The 21,048-nt window shown below is 40.5% G+C and overlaps 1 protein-coding gene across 2 annotated transcripts in view; it reads right to left on the bottom strand.

Annotated features, from left to right (window-relative positions):
- Positions 1-633: 633 nt before the first annotated feature.
- acadvl (acyl-CoA dehydrogenase very long chain) overlaps positions 634-21,048 on the bottom strand; it is a 36,640-nt gene continuing 16,225 nt past the window's right edge. For both annotated transcript variants that reach the window (XM_041894567.2, XM_041894568.2), the window contains exons 13-20: positions 17,066-17,128; positions 12,902-13,003; positions 12,563-12,660; positions 5,243-5,315; positions 5,045-5,117; positions 3,870-3,942; positions 2,321-2,396; positions 634-2,197 (exon numbers count right to left, since the gene is read on the bottom strand). In XM_041894567.2, coding sequence (XP_041750501.1) covers positions 2,060-2,197; positions 2,321-2,396; positions 3,870-3,942; positions 5,045-5,117; positions 5,243-5,315; positions 12,563-12,660; positions 12,902-13,003; positions 17,066-17,128 — 696 coding nt within the window. In that variant the 3' untranslated portion in view covers positions 634-2,059. The remainder of the gene's footprint in view (positions 2,198-2,320; positions 2,397-3,869; positions 3,943-5,044; positions 5,118-5,242; positions 5,316-12,562; positions 12,661-12,901; positions 13,004-17,065; positions 17,129-21,048) is intronic.

Genomic DNA, 21,048 nt, shown 5'->3' with positions numbered 1-21,048 from the left:
AGTAAATGAGGCTGAATGATCTGTTTCGCTGCCAGACAAGGCTCCGCTGATAGCCAGGTGTAGCGGTGGTAAGGATTGAGCTTTATGTAGGCCATAACAGTTTGTGGTCACCATTATAGTACAATGAATGTATTGTTTAGTGTCGTGTAGTGGCTTTGCTGGCTTGCATAAGAACAATGTTTTAGTTTACCCCACCAAGATTTACGTGCTAAAATTGCCACTGCCTCAAGCCATGCTTGCACAAATCCAATGCATGAGGGGGAGTGAACGCATGCACACTTCTGGAGAAGGGTAGAGAATCGGAACGCAGCCCTAACCTGCTGAACCCCTCTGGTGCAACTATCTCTTTAGGTACTTATCTGCACTGTGATTAACAAGGCCTACATGAAATCCTTTGTGAAGATCCACAGCCATCAGAGTAGCGAGCTTCACAGAACTGAAGCAGCGGCATTCCTTTTGTGGACAATATTAAGTTACTTTTTTTTATGTCTTATGTATTGTACAATTCCTTTCATCAATTTCTTTGTATGTTATTGTAACTCATTAAGCACTGTCTTTGTTAGCTGTCCTACGGTTTCTCTTACTGCAGGGAAACTTGTCTCTGCTTACAATGAAAATATAAAACAATTTGAATAAACACAAGTTCTTCCTTTATTATCATCAATGCTACATTAATTTTGACATGAACATGATAGAAGTAGCCACAAGCCAATCCCTATTGAGTATGGTACATATTTAGCAACACGACATACCGGTACTATCTTTAAAAAATGAACCCCTGGCAAAGGCAATTGCAATATCAGGCTCTAGTGTTTGTTTGTGGGTGGTTGAGTTTGTATGTGCTGCACCACTATTCCTGCAGGCTGGTCAAAAAAGTGACTGTATGGTGGTGACAACAGGCTTTCACAAACAGGCTTTCCACAAAAATATACTGAGTTATACTCACAAACTGTGAGTACAATGTGGCTTATATAGAATACATAAAACGGTAAGGAATAAATGATCACCGTGCACAAACGAGTGAAGTGGTGGAAAGCAGAGAAAACAAAAAGGACAGATGACTGAGTGCACGGAATGTGACATATTGACGCCTGACCACAATACAACGGTCAAAGGTCATTAGAACATTCAACAAATAACTAGTAGGGGAGACACCATGGGCGACTGAAATGGCACCATATTTTCCCTAGCATTTCGGACAGAGGCCATTTGTGAGTGCAGCACACACAACTCTGTACATATCAGGTTATTGACAGGTAGAGCGAATTTAGTCACAATGAACACAAAGTGATGCATTTAAAGAGCCCAGATACAAGGCGCTGATGTCTCTATACTTCCTCAAACTGTTCTTCCTTAGAATTGTCCCAAACAGTCTCAGCAACCCAGAACCAAATCTCAACTTAATACAGAAACCTTCAAAAAAACGAACTTTGTCTTCCCCCACATCTTGGTCATTTGATAAATACCACAATGCACATATGGTTAGTTCCAAATGATATCCTGGACAGAAATCAAGACTACAATACATATTATTTAAAAGGCCATAAATATAGTGAAAGTAAAACAGACTTTACATTCAGTAAATCGACAGTCAGAACCATGTGGAAGGATAGTTGATCCGCCTGCCTTGTGATGCGTTGAGGCTTGAAGAATTACATTTTTTCTGCTGAGGAGGGTTTGTGAGACAATGGGAGAATCTCAATTGCTAACTCCTTGTGTCCTCTCTCCTCACCACCTTCTCAAGACCAATTGGATGAGATAGCAAAAGTTCCCTCCCCTCTAACCTTCTCCTCCAATGGGTTTTGAGAAAGAAGCGAGGACATGAGAAGTATGCAGTTGAGATTCCCCAATAGAAGAGCGCTCTTAGCCTTTTCACATTATCGTGCCAACCCGAACCGTACTAGCTCTGAGATTTTCGTTTCACATATTCCTTTCTAGCATGGTTTCAGCCAGTGCAAAACAGCTTAGCTTGAATTGGCTCAGTAGGGTGAAAAGGTTATCTCTCAGGGAGTAGTATGTTTCTGTCAGTGGTTATGTTATAAATGTTCTATGAGTTGGTTTAGAAGCCCAGAGGGTGAGGAGCGACGACGCCTCCATTCTCCACTAAGGCAGCAGATATGGCCTTCATGTTCTTAAAGACCTGGGTGGTGGAAGAAGACTTCAGGTCCTTGACGTTCTTCATGATCCTGTCATAGGCCTGATGGGGGGAGCAGAGATCAGACGTGTGTATGTACAGTATATATATATATATATATGTATATGTATGTGTGTGTGTGTGTGTGTGTGTGTGTGTGTGAGAGAGAGAGAGGGAGACACTCGCCTCGATACACCAGGTTTCACACAGGATCTTCTCGTGCTGGGCAGAGGCATGACCCTGGCTCAGAGAGCGGGACGCCCTGAGAGAGAGCGAGAGATCATTCAATTTCATACTTTCATATTTTTCACAAAATATAGCATGTTATACAAATGGCACCCTACATTTCTACTGGGGTCGTTCTAAGCCATATCACCCACCATCTCAGATTGTTCTGAAATCGTTTCTGTTGTTAGAAACAGATAAGATTAGCATTCCTGCAACATTTTGTTGAAATATAATTTGATCTCTGAGAAACTAAGCTAATTGATTCCACCCAAATTGGCCATTTTAATTTATAGGATTCATATACATGTTCAATAAATCTAGTACCTTTCATCCGATTTGGACCCAACATTGTTCTAACAATGAGTAAGACATGATTAATCAAAAGCTACCCACGGACACCCCACGCCAATCCCAACCCAACAATGAGTATACAATATCAGTAATATGGAGTATTGTTTCGTCATCCTAAGTAATGCATTCTCTGGGAATTTGGTGATGATGGTTTTTTTCCCTGTTCAGAGACATTTTTTATTGAAGTTGTTAGGTTTATGTCCTATCCTACATCCTGATTTTACCAGGTTCTAACCACCAGATGGTGCTGTTCCCCACTCAATGTTAAAGGGATAGTTAACCTAAATTACATATTGGTTTCCTTAGTCTATGGACAAGGTATGACAGCAACCCAAGCTTTGGTTTTGTTTACCTGGCAACTATTTCAAATGCTAACTTTTTATCAATTGTAGCACAAATCCAATACAAGTCAATGGTATCTATATTAGCATGTCCTGCTTCATATCCAACATAATTGAGTTACTCAATCAATTTTTAGATACTTTAGGATGATTTGAACACGAATCGTGAAAATGCTAATATAGGTACCATTGACTTGCATTGGATTTGTACCAAACGCTATGGGTGGCTTTTGGGTGGCTTTTGACCATTCCTTTGGATTCCTCATGTCTAACTCATTGTTAGAAAAACGTTTTGTCCAAATCAGATTTTAGGTACTATATTTATTGAATATTATATGAATCCTATAAATACAAAATGGCCAATTTGGAAACTTCCACCTAAAAACCATATTTTGGTATTTGTTTCATTAGTCCATTGTTGATATAGTCCCAAAATGTTTTGCACGTCAGCAATCAAGATCTATAACTTTCAAAATACAGAAACACAGCTGGTATGATGCATTTTGCATCATATGATGCAGAGTGCAGCATCATACCAGCTGTATTTCTACAAAATAATGTTGCAGGAATGCAAATCTTATTTGTTTCTAACAACAAATTATTTCAGAACAATCTGAGATGGTGGGTTTCGAAATCCTCTTTCTTGTGCTTTTTGAAGTGGAACGACCCATTGGTTAAGAGTGGACCAGAGAGCAATGTTGGTGTCACAAAAGCAAAGAACATCCCATACAGTATAATAACACCAGACAACATAGATACACATTCTAATACAGCATTTCTACAAATAAAACATACTTAGTAAGGATCAGTATTACCTGGACAGGACAACAACCATAGCATACAGGTCAATGGCACTGTCTGCCACTCTCTTCAGCACAAACTGCTCATCTGTAATGGAGAGGAGAAATAACATCAGAATACAGCCATATAATATTGGCCATTAAACACTGTTTCTTAGAGCTTGGTCAGAGCATGTTATCCTATGGTTATTTTGCATACAACCTTCCCACAACGTTCTCTGAATGGTGCAGGATACCCGGCTAGCACATAACATTCTGAGAACCATATGTTTCTTAGGTGGGAATTTTTGTACTTTAGCATAACATTTTTGGAAGTTTCCTCATGGTTCTATTCAGTCATGTTCTCACAACGTTCAGAAACAACGTTCTTCTGTTGGAATTTCAGTACTTCAGCATAACGTTTTCAGCATGTTTCCTCATGGTTCATTTTAAACTCAAGTTCTCAGAACATTCAAAGAACGTTCTAAGAATTATTTTAAAAACATACATTCCGTTCAGAGCTTCAACAAAACCTTTCTCTATCCTCTCACTTGTTAAGTGTGTTCAGGTGTGTTGGCCGTGCCCACTAATTGGCCACACCGGATCAAAATGAGTGCTTGTTTCCTTTGAAATGGGGTCTGTTTGAATAGACTAAAATGAACAGCTTTGTATCAGTAAAAAAAAACATGACATGCTACCTCCATAATCCCATGTATAGAGAACAGAAGATCATAGGTTCAAATCTCACTGACGCCGTGCCACAATAAAACGTGTTTGCATGATTAATACCTAAGCAAATTATTTTCCATGTGTCCCATCTGTGCTTGTAGTTCAAAACAGTTAATATCACTGCTAGGTTAGTTGAAGTCTTCTTGAAACATGTTCTCAGAATGTTATTTAATTACCTTCAAATAACCTATAATGTTCATTCTCAGAACGTTAATGAAAACTTTGAGAGAACCATAGTAAAACATTCTCAGAACCTCCCAGCAACCTAAAAATGTACATTCCCAGAACAGGCAAAATGTTAACTTCCATTCTCAGAGCTTTTACAAAAATGTATGGCTTCGTTCCCAGAACCAATGGGAAAACAAAAACCTACGTTCCCACAACTTCCAAGGAACCAAATGTGCTAGTTGGGTATCCTTAAATCAGGTTTTCACATTTAGTTTAATATTCTTATGTACTGTAGGTGTATTATAAATACTCACGGAGGATGTTCTTGCCGTGTTTGAGCAGCATATCCTCAACGGTGACTCCAAAGTGCTCTATAGCGTTAACAGCCTGGAAGAAATACAGACGTCAATCATCTGGGAGTCTTATACCGTCTTAGACTTACAGTGACACATTATGGCATGGATGGATACATACAGCCACGGAGGTCAATGCAAGCTTTGAATCTCTCTCACCAGATCTCCACTGTGAGACAGCTCTGGATGGACTGATCCCTGCAGAGTGAGGCCAGTGCTCAGACCTGCCCTCCTGGGTAATGAGAAAGAGACAGAGACAACAAGACAGATGGTTAGGGAGTGTGTTGTAGGGCTGTCCCCGAGTTTAAAAAAAATATTGGTCGACCAAGAGTTGTCTGTTCTTTCGACCAATCGATTGACTGACATTTTTAAACGTGTATTTTTCCATATATTGACACATCCTATGTGTTTTAAATCACATCAACTATATTCACGGAGTTTGTCTGATCCTTTAAGCACACGGTTTGATTAAATAATTAAGAGACAACTATAGGGAGTCTGACCAGCAATTTATTTGATTGTGCTGGGCCGGGCTCAGACTTCATGTACGTGTTAAGAAAAAAAAGACAGCGACTGACTGTGACTAGCACGCGTTGACTCTCTCCTCCCTGCTGCAGCGACCACCACAGAACATCAAAGTGTTTATCGCGCTGTCCGTGTTGCTGAAGCGACAACATAATTACAGCCATTTCTGACTGAAAAGTTCTGGTACCGAAATCTCTCATTTGTTTAGGAAAAACATTCCCTATTCCCTCAACCCTTGCTCTCTTTACGTGACACATGTATGCATCGCAAGCACGTGACCAAATACCTATTCGCACGGGACTAGTATTACTAGAGAACGTTGTTTATGTAATTATTACTCCAGAATGTCAGTTATTCCAGAGGATGTTTCGGACGGGGTTAGTTTTTTTCCATACTGCCCCCTGAAATTCTTAATTTTTTCCCAATAAATTGACAGTTATAACGCAAGCCTGGAGGTTTTTATTCTAGGCGTGAAGATACAGTATTTCAACATGTCCAGGTGATAAGGCCACACTGATAACTCGAGTTTGGCTCACAAGTTACTAAACCATACCAAACCATCTCTCCTATAGTGTCGCCATAATATTTGAATTGAGGAAGTGTGATCATAATCATTAGGATATTTTAGCGATCCACAGTACGTCCTAAATGCCCCCAGCCTTCAGATGTCAGCTAAACAGTGCAATTGCACTTGAGATGCATTTTAAGGCTATGGATGAGAAAGTTAATTTATCATTTCCAAACATTTAGGTCAGTTGTATGCTGCTGCTTTAAGATCTATTAAAAGCAAGGGTTGCATTAAATAGGCTCAATATTTTTTAATGATGCATTTCGTAATATAACATTCATACGCACAAAACATAAACAAAAGCATTCACTGTAAAAGTTGATAAACTATATATGAATGACCTACATGTAGCCTATAGGCAGCACTTTGTTAAATGTATCGAATCAGTTATTGTTTTGTGCAAACCGCGAGCAGCACCTGTCAAACACAGACATTTCTATCAAAACACAGGGATTTCGATTCGCACAGGACTAGTATTATCAGAGGACCTTGGAGTTACCAAAAAAACAGTAGGTTATTCTGGTTGGAAATGTTACTCTCCTGCCATGTAAAACATTACTGAAATGGCAGATTCTGACGGGAGAAAAATTACAGATGTGGTGTTTTGTGCTCGTGTACATAATAACATTACCCGACCTCCCCCAGTAAAACTAATCCCGTCCGAATAGGTCACAATAGGGTCTGACCTATAGCCTGGTCCAGTCTTATGGCGAGACAAAAAAATGTGCTGCCCACAAAACTAGAATAGTCCCAGTAAGCAAAATGACGTTGAAGTTAGGTTCAATTCGCGTTCTGAATGAAAGGTCAAAAGGTATTTTCCGTATGTTTAACCTTTTCGCACGTGAGGTGCAAATATATCTAATGGTCGCCCCAGCGTGAGTTGTTTTACGCATGTGACATCAAACTGCACTCACTTTTCCAAAATGTGATTGTTACGCAACAGGACAGTTAACACGCGCTGCCTGCTAATTATCTATAGGCTGAGTCTACTTCAAATTATTTTCTAAAAAGTTGTATTTTCTAACAACAGTTTGAATTGAGGTGTGTTCTGCCTCCTTACTCATTCACATAGAAGTAGCCCATTTCACTGCTGCGGACAATTTATGTTTGAGGCTTTACTGAGCCTGACAAACTTCCCTCTTTGAGGAGATCAAAATCAAATCCAATTGTATTTGCCACATGCGCTGAATACAACAGGTGTAGACCTTACAGTGAAATGCTTACTTACAAGCCCTTAACCAACAATGCAGTTTTAGGAAAAATAAGTCTTAAGTAAAACATAGATATGTAAAAAATATAAATAATTAAAGAGAAGCAGTAAAATAAAATAACAGTAGGGAGGCTATATACAGGGGGTACTGATACAGAGTCAATGTGCGGGGGTACAGGTTAGTCGAGGTAATTGAGGTAATATGTACATGTGGGTAGAGTTAGTGACTATGCATAGATAATAAACAGAGCGTAGCAGCGTAAAAGAGGGGGTGGTGTGGGGGGTTCAATGCAAATAGTCCGGGTAGCCATGATTAGCTGTTCAGGATTCTTATGGCTTGGGGGTAGAAGCTGTTAAGAAGCCTTTTGGACCTAGACTTGGCACTCCGGTATATGACTAGGGTGGCTGGATTCTTTGACAATTTTTAGGGCCTTCCTCTCACACCGCCTGGTATAGAGGTCCTGGTTGGCAGGAAGCTTAGCCCCAGTGATGTACTGGGCCGTATGCACTACCCTCTGTAGTGCCTTGCGGTCGGAGGCCAAGCAGTTGCCATACCAGGCGGTGATGCAACCAGTCAGGATGCTCTCGATGGTGCAGCTGTAAAACTTTGAGGATCTGAGGACCCATGGAAAATCTTTTCAGTCTCCTGAGGGGGAATAGGCTTTGTTGTGCCCTCTTCACGACTGTCTTGGTGTGTTTGGACCATGATAGTTTGTTGGTGAGGTGGAAACTCTCGACCTGTTCCACTACAGTTGTGCCTGGCCATGCAGTCATGGGTGAACAGGGAGTACAGGAGGGGACTGAGCACGCACCCCTGAGGGGCCCCTGTGTTGAGGTTCAGCGTGGCAGATGTGTTGTTACCTACCCTTACCACCTGGGGGTGGCCCTTCAGGAAGTCCAGGATCCAGTTGCAGAGGGAGGTGTTTAGTCCCAGGGTCCTTAGCTTAGTGATGAGCTTTGAGGGCACTATGGTGTTGAACACTGAGCTGTAGTCAATGAATAGCATTCTCACATAGGTGTTCCTCTTGTTCAGGTGGGAAAGGGCAGTTTGGAGTGCAATTGAGATTCCATCATCTGTGGATCTGTTGGGGCTGTATGCAAATTGGAGTGGGTCTAGGGTTTCTGGGATAATGGTGTTGATGTGAGCCATGACCAGCCTTTCAAAGCACTTCATGGCTACAGACGTGAGTGCTACGGGTCAGTAGTCATTTAGGCAGGTTATCTTAGTGTTCTACCCACATGTACATATTACCTCGACTAGCCGCTGCCCCCGCACATTGAGTCTGTACCGGTACCCCCCCGTATATAGCCTCCCTACTGTTATTTTATTTTACTGCTACTCTTTAGTTATTTGCTTTTATTTTTTATTTTAAAAACTGCATTGTTGGTTAAGGCCCTCTAAGTAAGCATTTCACTGTAATGTCTACACCTGTTGTATTCGGCGCATGTGGCAAATAACATTTGATTTGATTTGACTATGGTGGTCTGCTTGAAAAACGTTGGTATTACAGACTCAGTCAGGGACATGTTGAAAATGTCAGTGAAGACACTTGCCAGTTGGTCAGCGCATGCTCGGAGTACATGTCCTGGTAATCCGTCTGGCCCTGCGGCCTTGTGAATGTTGACCTGCTTAAAAGTCTTACTCACATCGGCTACGGAGAGCGTGATCACATAGTCATCCGGAACAGCTGATGCTCTCATGCATGCTTCAGTGTTGCTTGCATCGAAGCGAGCATAGAAGTGATTTAGCTCGTCTGGTAGGCTCTCACTGGGCAGCTCGCGGCTGTGCTTCCCTTTGTAGTCTGTAATAGTTTTCAAGCCCTGCCACATCCGATGCGCGTCGGAGCTGGTGTAGTACAATTCAATCTTAGTCCTGTATTGACTCTTAGCCTGTTTGATGGCTCGTCGGAGGGCGTAGCAGGATTTCTTATAAACGTCCTGGTTAGAATCCCGCTCCTTGAAAACGGCAGCTCTACCCTTTAGCTCAGTGCGGATGTTTCCTGTAATCCATGGCTTCTGGTTGGGGTATGTACAGTTGAAGTCGGAAGTTTACATACACCTTAGCCAAATACATTTAAACTCAGTTTTTCACAATTCCTGACATTTTTTCCTAGTATAAATTCCCTGTCTAAGGTCAGTTAGGATCACCACTTTATTTTAAGAATGTGAAATGTCAGAATAATAGTAGAGAGAATTATTTATTTCATATTCCCAGTGGGTCAGAAGTTTACATACACTCAATTAGTATTTGGTAGCATTGGCTTTAAATTGTTTAACTTGGGTCAAGCGTTTCGGGTAGCCTTCCACAAGCTTCCTACAATAAGTTGGGTGAATTTTGGCCCATTCCTCCTGACAGAGCGGGTGTAACTGAGTCAGGGTTGTAGGCCTCCTTGCTCGCACACGCTTTTTCAGTTCTGCCCAGACATTCTTTATAGGATTGAGGTCAGGGCTTTGTGATGGCCACTCTAATACCTTGACTTTGTTGTCCTTAAGCCATTTTGCCACAACTTTGGAAGTATGCTTGGGGTCATTGTCCATTTGGAAGACCCATTTGCAACCAAGTTTTAACTTCCTGACTGATGTCTTGAGATGTTGCTTCAATATATCCACATCATTTTCCTTCCTCATGATGCCATCTATTTTGTGAAGTGCACCAGTCCCTCCTGCAGCAAAGCACCCCCACAGCATGGTGCTGCCACCCCCGTGCTTCACGGTTGGGATGGTGTTCTTCGGCTTGCAAGCGACCCCCTTTTTCCTCCAAACATAACGATGGTCATTATGGCCAAACAGTTCTATTTTTGTTTTATCAGAGCAGAGGACATTTCTCCAAAAAGTACGATCTTTGTCCCCATGTGCAGTTGCAAACTGTAGTCTGGCTTTTTTATGGCGGTTTTGGAGCAGTGGCTTCTTCCTTGGTGAGCGGCCTTTCAGGTTATGTCGATATAGGACTCGTTTTACTATGGATATAGATACTTTTGTACCCGTTTCCTCCAGCATCTTCACAAGGTCCTTTGCTGTTGTTCTGGGATTTATTTGCACCAAAGTACGTTCATCTCTAGGAGACAGAACACGTCTCCTTCCTGAGCGGTATAACGGCTGCGTGGTCCCATGGTGTTTATACTTGCATACTATTGTTTGTACAGATGAACATGGTACCTTCAGGCGTTTTGAAATTGCTCCCAAGGATGAACCAGACATGTGGAGGTCTACAATTTTTTTTCTGAGGTCTTGGCTGATTTCTTTTGATTTTCCGATGATGTCAAGCAAAGAGGCACTGAGTTTGAAGGTAGGCCTTGAAAAACATCCACATGTACACCTTCAATTGACTCAAATGATGTCAATTAGTCTATCAGAAGCTTCTAAAGCCATGACATCATTTTCTGGAATTTTCCAAGCTGTTTAAAAGGCACAGTCAACTTAGTGTATGTAACCTTCTGACCCACTGGAATTGTGATACAGTGAATTATAAGTGAAATAATCTGTCTGTAAACTATTGTTGGAAAAATTACTTGTGTCATGCACAAAGTAGATGTCCTAACCGACTTGCCAAAACTATAGTTTGTTGACAAGAAATTTGTGGAGTTGTTGAAAAACGAGTTTTAATGACTCCAACCTAAGTGTATGTAAACTTCCGACTTCAACTGTACGTACGGTCACTGTGGGGACAACGTCATCTATGCACTTATTGATGAAGCCAGTGACAGATGTAGTGTACTCCTCAATGCCATCGAAAGAATCCCGGTACATATTCCAGTCTGTGCTAGCAAATCAGTCCTGTAGCTTAGCATCTGCGTCATCTGACCACTTCCTTATTAACCAAGTCACTGGTGCTTCCTGCTTTAGTTTTTGCTCATAAGCAGGAATCAGGAGGATAGAGCATATCATAATCACATCAATAAATTGGTTACAACAAACTCTGAACAACACTAAATAAAGTATAAGCATACCAGAGAGTCTGTTGTAACGTTTCTTTTTGCTAAGCCTTTATGACAGTAAAGACTACAGTCGCATTCATTTGTCAATGCAATTTCCGAAATCAAACGGTTTATTTATTGTTTAAGCTAATTATTCAAGGCTCGCTTTTATTTTATTTTAAAACTAAAATGCTTGATTACATTTCAAATCATGAATGACTCGTATGCTGTGTGATGACATGAACAAATGAAATATCGATTGATTGATACAGTAGCCTATAGAAGTATTGAAATTTAGGCCTAAGTAAGTTACGGTATTAAGACTAAACAGGATGCGCTCTTAGGCCTACAGCTCGATGGTGGTTATACAAGGCTGCTATACTAGACCTCCTAATGATAATGAGATGACTTATTATTATAATAATAATATGAAGGAGATCAAGAAAAAATAGATGTATTATTATTATAAAGATCATGTTTTTGACAATTTGGAACAGTGTAAACACGAAATAAAATATAAATAATACCAGAGGCTGTAAATCCTTTACTACAGCAAAGCAAAGATTAAAAACAGCAAAATTTGTGAAATTGTTTACTTGAGATGTTGTGTGAGGCTTGGTGCTCACGGAATCAGTAGGCTATTAAACAAACACTCAAACAGGCAACATAAGCAGGATCGGTCTTATTTCTGTAGATATATTGATGATTTATAAAGCCAGGCACATTTAACAGTTAGGCTATTGATTATAGACCTAGTTAAGTTGGGGTTTCCTCTCTCCTCACTTTTCTTAGACAATAAGGCAAGGGCTGTTTTCTCATCTCCTCATTCTGATGCTGCCTCTGGCATTGTTCTCAACACCAATATGCTGGTTAACTTTGCTATTATGCACATAGCAACATGGTCTAGGAAAAGGCGCCAATTCAACAGCGCACTGATGTTTCAGAACCGTGGACAGCGACTGCTATCCAACGAGGGAGCGCATGTTATAAAATAATATAATTTGTATTAGTGTTGCACCATTTTTTAAATGTAATATAATCATATACAATTTCAGTAGCACGTCTTAGACTGATGGACTGTGCCATCACCACGGCCTCCACAATGGATCAGTCCACTCAGCGCAAATCAGACCGGTGTCTTGTACACCATGATATATATATATATATTTTTATTCGCTTTTTTGCTTCTGCTAGACTAAAGAAATCTCGGTCGACCAAACAATCGACAAGCGGGCTTCTTAAACAGCGTGTTACACACTGACCTCTTGGCCCTCTTGGTCACCTCTCCAGCTAGCAGCCCAGCGTTGCCCAGAGGGTTCTTCAGAGCCTTCTGTAGAGACTTCAGGTGCTTCCCTGCATCCTGGAAACAACAGGAGGATCAACACCATTCACTCAACACATCTCACACTGACATATAAAAAGCCATAGGAATAGAATTACTAGAACAGGAACATATTGGGTACACTCAATATGGCCTCCGGCCCACCCATCACGGAACAGTGACTTGAATGGGGATTGCCGTTCTTGTAATTCTATTTCTGTTTCTAGTTCAAAAACAGACTGTATGATTGTTCAGACAAAATAGGTCACGTGTACTGTACCTGGAATCCGTTGAGAGCCACAAACAGTCTGAGAATGTCGTTGGTTCCCTCAAAGATTCTGAAGATTCTAAGATCCCTCATCACCCTCTCCACACCAGAGCCCTGGATACAGACCACAAGAAACAGCCATAAGATTTCAGTCTTCAAAGGCACCACTCTTAGTCACTCACAGTAAGCACACACACCAAACATAAAATAATATAGCCGCTCTGTAGTCATGTCTACACACCAACAATGTCCATTCTAGTGTTCTAAATCTATTTCTATGTAAGACACTGATATTAAACCAGGGATGAAAGTAAGCCGGTAAATAAATAGTGGGGGTACAATAATTAAAACAAAGATGCCAAGAAAACTGTATGCTATAATACTATTATTTATCATTACCCCATGTCAGTCGCATGAAAAATGAGCGAAAGGACTTGAAAACATGTAGAATACACTCCAAAATGCAGTGTGGGTCAACGATAACAGTGAGACCTCTGGTGGCATGTCTTGTGGGGTATGCATGGGTGTCCGAGCTGTGCAGCTCGGTGCTTTCAACATGTCAATACCTCTTACAAATACAATTAGTGATGAAGTCACTCTCCTCCACTTTGAGCCAGGTGAGATTGACATGCATATCATTAATGTTTGATATCTGTGTACATCCAAGGGCCAGCCGTGCTGCCCTGTTCTGAGCCAATTGCAATTTTCCTAAGTCCCTCTTTATGGCACCTGACCACACGACTGAACAGTAGTCCAGGTGCGACAAAACTAGAGCCTGTAGGACCTGCTTTGTATAGTGCTGTTAAGAAGGTAGAGGAGCGCTTTATTATGGACAGACTTCTCCCCATCTTAGCTACTGTTGTATCAATATGTTTTGACCATGACAGTTTACAATCCAGGGTTACTCCAAGCTGTTTTGTCACCTCAACTTCCACATTATTTATTAGATTTAGTTGAGGTTTAGGGTTTAGTGAATGATTTGTCCCAAATACAATGCTTTTAGTTTTGGAATATTTAGGACTAACTTATTCCTTGCCACCCATTTTGAAACTAACTGCAGCTCTTTGTTAAGTGTTACAGTCATTTCAGTCATTGTAGTAGCTGACGTGTATAGTGTTGAGTCATCTGCATACATAGACACACCGGCTTTACTCAAAGCCAGTGGCATGTCGTTAGTAAAGATTGAAAAAAGTAAGGGGCCTAGACAGCTGCCCTGGAGAATTCCTGATTCTACCTGGATTTTGTTGGAAAGGCTTCCATTAAAGCACACCCTCTGTGTTCTTTTAGACAGGTAACTCTTTATCCACAATATAGCAGCCATAACACTTATGTTTTTCCAGCAGCAGACTTTGATCGCTAATGTCAAAAGCCACACTGAAGTCTAACAAAACAGCCCCCACCATACTTTTATCATCAATTTCTCTCAGTCAATCATCAGTCATTTGTGTAAGTGCTGTGCTTGTTGAATGTCCTTCCCTATAAGCGTGGTGAAAGTCTGTTGTCAATTTGTTTACTGTAAAATAGCATTGTATCTGGTCAAACACAATTTTTTCCAAAGCTTTACTAAGGGTTGGTAACAGGCTGATTGGTCTGTTATTTGAGCCAGTAAAGGGGGCTTTACTATTCTTAGGTAGCGGAATGACTTTTGCTTCCCTCCATGCCTGAGGGCACACACTTTCTAGTAGGCTTAAATTGAAGATATGGCAAATAGGAGTGGCAATATCGTCCGCTATTATCCTCAGTAATTTTCCATCCCTGGTGGCTTGTCATTGTTGATAGACAACAATAATTTGTTCACCTCTTCCACACTCACTTTACGGAATAGAAAATTACTATTCTTGTCTTTCATAATTTGGTCAGATATACTTGGATATGTAGTGTCAGCATTTGTTGCTGGCATGTCATGCCTAAGTTTGCTAATCTTGCCAATGAAAAAAATCTTTGAAGTAGTTGGCGGTTTTGTGATGAATGAGCCATCTGTTTCAATGAATGATGGAGCTGTTTGCCTTTTTTCCCTAAATTTAATTGAAGGCGCTCCAAAGCTTTTTACAATCATTCTTTATGTCATTTATCTTTATTTCATAGTGTGGTTTCTTCTTTTTATTCAGTTTAGTCATGATTTCTCAATTTGCAGTACGTTTGCCAATCGGTTGTGCAGCCAGACTTACTTGCCATTCCTTTTGCCTCATCCCTCTCAACCATACAAAATTTCAACTCCTCATCAATCCACGGGGATTTAACAGTTTTTACAGTCATTTTCTTAATGCGTGCATGCTTATTAGTAACTGGGATAAGCAATTTCATAAATGTATCAAGTGCAACGTCTGTTTGCTCCTCATTCCACACCACGGACCAACAAATATTCTTTACATAAACAACATCGGAATCACTACAAAACGTATTGTATGACCTCTTATACACTATATTAGGCCCAGCCTTTGGAACTTTGGTTTTCCTAGATATGGCTACTATATTGTGATCACTACATCCGATGAATCTGGATACTGCTTTCAAGCACATTTCTGCAGCATTAGTAAAGATGTGATCAATACATGTTGATGATTTCATTCCTGTGCTGTTTGTAACTACCTTGGTAGGTTGACTGATAACCTGAACCAGGTTGCAGGCACTGGTTAGTTACAGTTTGAGGCTTTTTCTTGAGTGGGCAGCTTGATGAAAGCCAGTCAATACATGTTATCCAGATACTGACTGTTAGCACTTGGTCTATAGCAGCTTCCCACAAGAATGGGCTTTAGGTGAGGCAGATGAACATGTAGCCATATTAGTTCAACAGTATTTAACATGAGATCCTCTAATCTTTACAGGAATGTGGTTCTGAATATACACATTAACACCTCCACCACTGGCATTTCTGTATTTTCTGTAAATGTTATAACCTTGTATTGCTACCACTGTATTATCATGGGTATTGTCTCAGTGAGTTTCAGAGATATTCAGAATATGAATGTCATCCATTACTGGTAAGTTATTAATTTCATGAACCTTGTTTCTTAAGCTACATATGTTAACGTGGGCTATTTTGAGCACTTTTCTGGGATGCTTGCTTGTTTTCATTGCTTTACTGGTAAGCTTAGCAGAAGTAGATGTTCTCATGTTATTTATGTTAGTGCAGGGTGAGCTGCACACAGTGGACTTTCTACTAGGGCACACCGCCTCAGTGCTAACAGCATAAATCTGGTTTATATGCACATGATTGCTGCATACAATAGCTATAGGATCAGCAGAGGCATTCAGGGCAGTTAGAGGGACATAAATTAGGTTACTTACATTGTGTCTACCAATGCCCCTGGTATAATGTACATTTGCTAAAGCATTATGATGACTCAGCGACACAATGGTAGGGATTAACTGAGCTGGGCTTGGGTCCTTGATAAGTCATTGTCACAACGCAGCCTTATAATGCTGTGAAAGGATCCAAGAACCCAAATGATTTGGGTGGATCCCATCCTCCTTATAAAATGTGTTTTGTTTCCACCGGCGTAGAAAAGGACATTCCACTCTGCGTTTTCCCCAGTTTCTTACGTAGGCTGGCGACCTGTGTGATCAAGGAAGCCACCTCAAGCCTATAATCCTCAGCAAGCAAACAATTGCAGCATTGGAACTCTGAGTGATCCAGTTTGTCCCGAAACAAAGCGTAGTAGATACAGCTCCTACAGCGCTGGAACCGTTCATTTACTTCTCCAGACAAAGAGGGCTCCATTGGAAAACTCATCTGGGACTAACTTCGTTAGCTTGATGGCTAAAGTTAGAATTGATTGTTTGACAGCTCAAAACAATTTGTTTTAATGTCGTATAGAGCTGGTCTTCTTTTTAAACAATCTTTAGTAAGAGCTGTCATTTTATTGTGAGTAACTGTAGTTTCATCAGACATTATTTCTGTTTCGTCCTCTGTAATGTGAGTAATCCACCAAGTTTATGCCACATTACCTTTTTAATGCATTTTTAAAATAAAAGAACACATTTTTACTTTTAGGCCCACAGATAAAGATTATATATGTAATTCTATGATTAGGCCTATCAAAAAAATATTTGCGCACGCACATACCGGGAAGAAATTAAATCTACTTTCACCCCTGTATATAACCATTATATTTATATGTACAACACTCATATAACCACTCACTCCCAACAATCCCAGCAGCCACCCAGACTCACCTTCATGAAGCCCATTCCTCCCATGACCTGGATGCACTCATCAGTCACTTCCCAGGCCGCCTCCTACGAGAGAGAGAGAAGGTTATTATAGTTGTGCTTTTATATTAGTTTTTAGATTATTTAGTTTAAGTTTTATAAAAAATAAATCGTTCGTTTCAGTTTTAGTGTCAAGGACAGAAAGTAGCTTATGTGTGGGAGGCTAGGAGACATTTATATGTTGTATAGTTTGTGCTTTTGGGGATGTCACTTCTTGCCACTGTGGGGCAGTAGTGCATGAGGTGATGGGGAAAGTCATAGGTTAGGTTTAAAGGTAGACTCAGTGAGATGACATAGAATAGATGCACAAAGTAAACAGTAGTAGCGGGTCAATTTCCACAACAACCAGGAGCGTTGGAGCGCGAGGTTAAACTTCTCTGCACTTGTGGTCCCGTAGCGTGTGAGTTGTAGGAGCGTGAAGTAGAGGTCTTCACGGGTCCAACAGAACAGATATTCCGAGATCCGACCCTGGACTCGAGTGGGTGCGAGTCCTAAATTCTGACTTTTGTCTCGGATCTGGGTCAGTTTGATATAATTGCCATGAGTCTCAGTTATGTGCAATTAAAATTGATTTACCGACTGGACCCGATTGAACCCGTCCTCTGTTAATTTAATGTATGCGAGTCGATGAGAACTGTGTGAGCTTGTCATCTATGTCAGCCAATTGCAACACAAAATGTATAGCTTACAGTGGCTTGCGAAAGTATTCACCCCCCTTGGCATTTTTCCTATTTTGTTTCCTTACAACCTGGAATTAAAATTGATTTTTGGGGGGTTTGTATCATTTGATTTACACAACATGCCTACCACTTTGAAGATGCAAAATATTTTTGGTATAAAACAAACAAGGAGTAAAGACAAAAAAACAGAAAACTTGAGCGTGCATCACTATTCCCCCCACCAAAGTCAATACTTTGTAGAGCCACCTTTTGCAGCAATTACAGCTGCAAGTCTCTTGGGGTATGTCTCTATAAGCTTGGTACAGCTAGCCACTGTGATTTTTGCCCATTCTTCAAGGCAAAACTGCTCCAGCGTCTTCAAGTTGGATGGGTTCCGCTGGTGTACAGCAATCTTTAAGTCATACCACAGATTCTCAATTGAATTGAGGTCTGGGCTTTGACTAGGCCATTCCAAGACATTAAAAATGTTTCCCCTTAAACCACTCGAGTGTTGCTTTAGCAGTATGCTTAGGGTCATTGTCCTGCTGGAAGGTGAACCTCCATCCCAGTCTCAAATCTCTGGAAGACTGAAACAGGTTTCCCCTCAATAATTTCCCTGTATTTAGCGCCATCCATCATTCCTTCAATTCTGACCAGTTTCCCAGTCCCTGCCGATGAAAAACATCCCCACAACACGCTGCCACCACCATGCTTCACTGTCGGGATGGTGTTCTCGGGGTGATGAGAGGTGTTGGGTTTGCGCCAGACATAGCATTTTCCTTGATGGCCAAAAAGCTCAATTTTAGTCTCCCACATGCCTTTTGGCAAACAACAAAGTGTTTGCTTATTTTTTTCTTTAAGCAATAGTGGTGCCCCTTGCTTAGTGGTGTTGCAGACTATGGGGCCTTTAAGAACAGGGGTATATATACACACTGAGATCATGCGACAGATCAAGTGACACTTAGATTGCACACAGGTGGACTTTATTTAACTAATTGTGACTTCTGAAGGTAATTGGTTGCACCAGATCTTATTTAGGGGCTTCATAGCAAAGGGGGTGAATACATATGCACACACCACTTTTCTGTTATTTATTTCTTATAATTTTTTGAAACAAGTTCTTTTTTTCATTTCACTTCACCAATTTGGACTATTTTGTTTATGTCCATTACATGAAATCCAAATAAAAATCAATTTAAATTACAGGTTGTAATGCAACAAAATAGGAAAAATGCCAAGGGGGATGAATACTTTTGCAAGGCACTGTATGTCCAGCTGAAACTGGTTTTGGCTGCTCATGTCACAAGCGCCTGCTGCTGAGGAGAGAGAGAGAGAGAGCAAGTGAAAGGAGCCTTTCACTGTTGATAGCAAAGATGGAGGCCTTTTTCATTCAAGTAAAATGAAAGAGGAGAAAAAGTATAGTGAAAAGAAGCTGGAATGTCGTCTGGGACAAGTTTTAGTGGACAAAGATGAGAAGAACGTTGGCGTGGCCAAATAGACTGTGTGTGCAACTCGCTATTCAGGTTTGATGCAATTTTCTAACTTTTATTTATTTATTTTCGTATTTATTATCATTCGTTTTCTCATTATACTATTATCATTATTGTATATCATTACTGTTATTATTGTAGATGTATTTTAGAATCTAAACCAGTTCTTTATATATGCAAAAAGTGTTTTGTTTAATTTAGTTGATACATTTTCACTCGCTAAATTAAGTTCGAACTGTCGTTTTAATTTTGTGCTAAATTTAGTTAGAGATGGGTTAAAAATAGGCCGGTTGTCAAAATAAATAGCCTTAGCCTATTGCTGTCATTTGTTGAGTTCTGTTGAGGCATTTTCTTTGGCCAAATTAAGTTAATTAAGTGAATGTTGTGTTTGCCGCAATATAATAGAATTACCGGCACTTAAACCATGAAAAGGAAAAACCAAAAGAGGGCGAGATGCAAAACTTAATTTAATGCCGCAATATAATAACGTATTTCCCTGTAAACAATTAATTGACTTAGGCCTACTTTTGATATTACCCTTATAAAGTTAAACTTTTGTGAAGGTTTTCTGTGGTATGGCTATTATTAGGCTTAACTATGCAGGCCTATGAAGGCTGTGCACAACAGCGTTCCAACTGACTCTCCGACAGTTGAAGTTGAGGTGAGGAGGAATGTTTTAGGCCTACCAGAGTAACTAACGCCTTTAATCTAACAATACAATGCTTATCTTTATAAAAAAATATTCAGATAGAACATTTACTAATTAGCCTCCTTCTGTACACCTATTTGTATAGCAGTAGTATCTGACAAGTAGCCTATAAAGAAATGCATGTCAGTGTTGGGAACATGGCGCTGGCATATCTATATCTTTCTCTCAGTCACTCTAGGGCTAGGCCTAAGCTTCTCTTCCTTTATATTTATATTTTAAATATTCATATCATGCAGTGGACGCCTTGGCCTATATGCATACAATGCCCTGATGCATTTTGCGCTCGAGTCTCCGACAGCTGAACCATGTGGACAATTAGGCCTATTGTTTTAGGAAAGTAAAAACCAATAGGCTATAAAGTTGAGTATTCTACACATCGAAACAACAAATATTTGTATTTGTTAAAGGCAGTTAAGGTCACTTAACTGTGGATCATTTGGCCAATATCGCTTGTTTATTGATTGCGCTTTCAGCGCCTGGTCGGAGGTTTCTTTCGCTCTCTTTCTACTCTCGGATCTGAACGGGTCTCTCGGATCCGAACCGGCACGGGTCTGTTTTTCCACAGGCCTTTTCGGAACGGGTCTGACTGTCCTCGGGTCCATTCGGAACAGGTCTGTTTTTAAAATGTATTTATGCATATCGGGTCGGGTGGGAAAGCCACGGATCCATTTCGGAACGGGTCTAACTTTTTGGACCCGTGAAGACCTCTAGTGTGAAGTGCACCCGTGCACATGCACAGATACTCTATGTGACTGGTTGAGAGTAAAGTCTTGAATCGTTCTCATCTCAATGGGAGTGTTCGAGTGGCTCACTTTTCTTAAGTCAAGCTTTTCAAAGTGTGTTGCATTCTAGGCAGGCAACTGTTGTCTTACATTCAGAAAATACACTTTAGTCTTCTTTTAGTATTTACAGTCTACGCACTTCTGGATCAATCAATACATTTTCTGACATTCTAATATACATTTGGTGTCATGAGGTTTCTTATGAAAATGCATTCATTTAGCAATTTATTATGGAATATTTACACAATTGAAGTAGGAGTTATGAAATTCCGGCACTCCAAATGTTAAAAGGGGATAGGATAAAAGC

The sequence above is a fragment of the Coregonus clupeaformis genome, chromosome 13, assembly GCF_020615455.1.
Source record: "Coregonus clupeaformis isolate EN_2021a chromosome 13, ASM2061545v1, whole genome shotgun sequence".
Lineage (NCBI taxonomy): Eukaryota > Metazoa > Chordata > Actinopteri > Salmoniformes > Salmonidae > Coregonus > Coregonus clupeaformis.
This window is presented reverse-complemented; position numbering and strand designations above follow the sequence as displayed.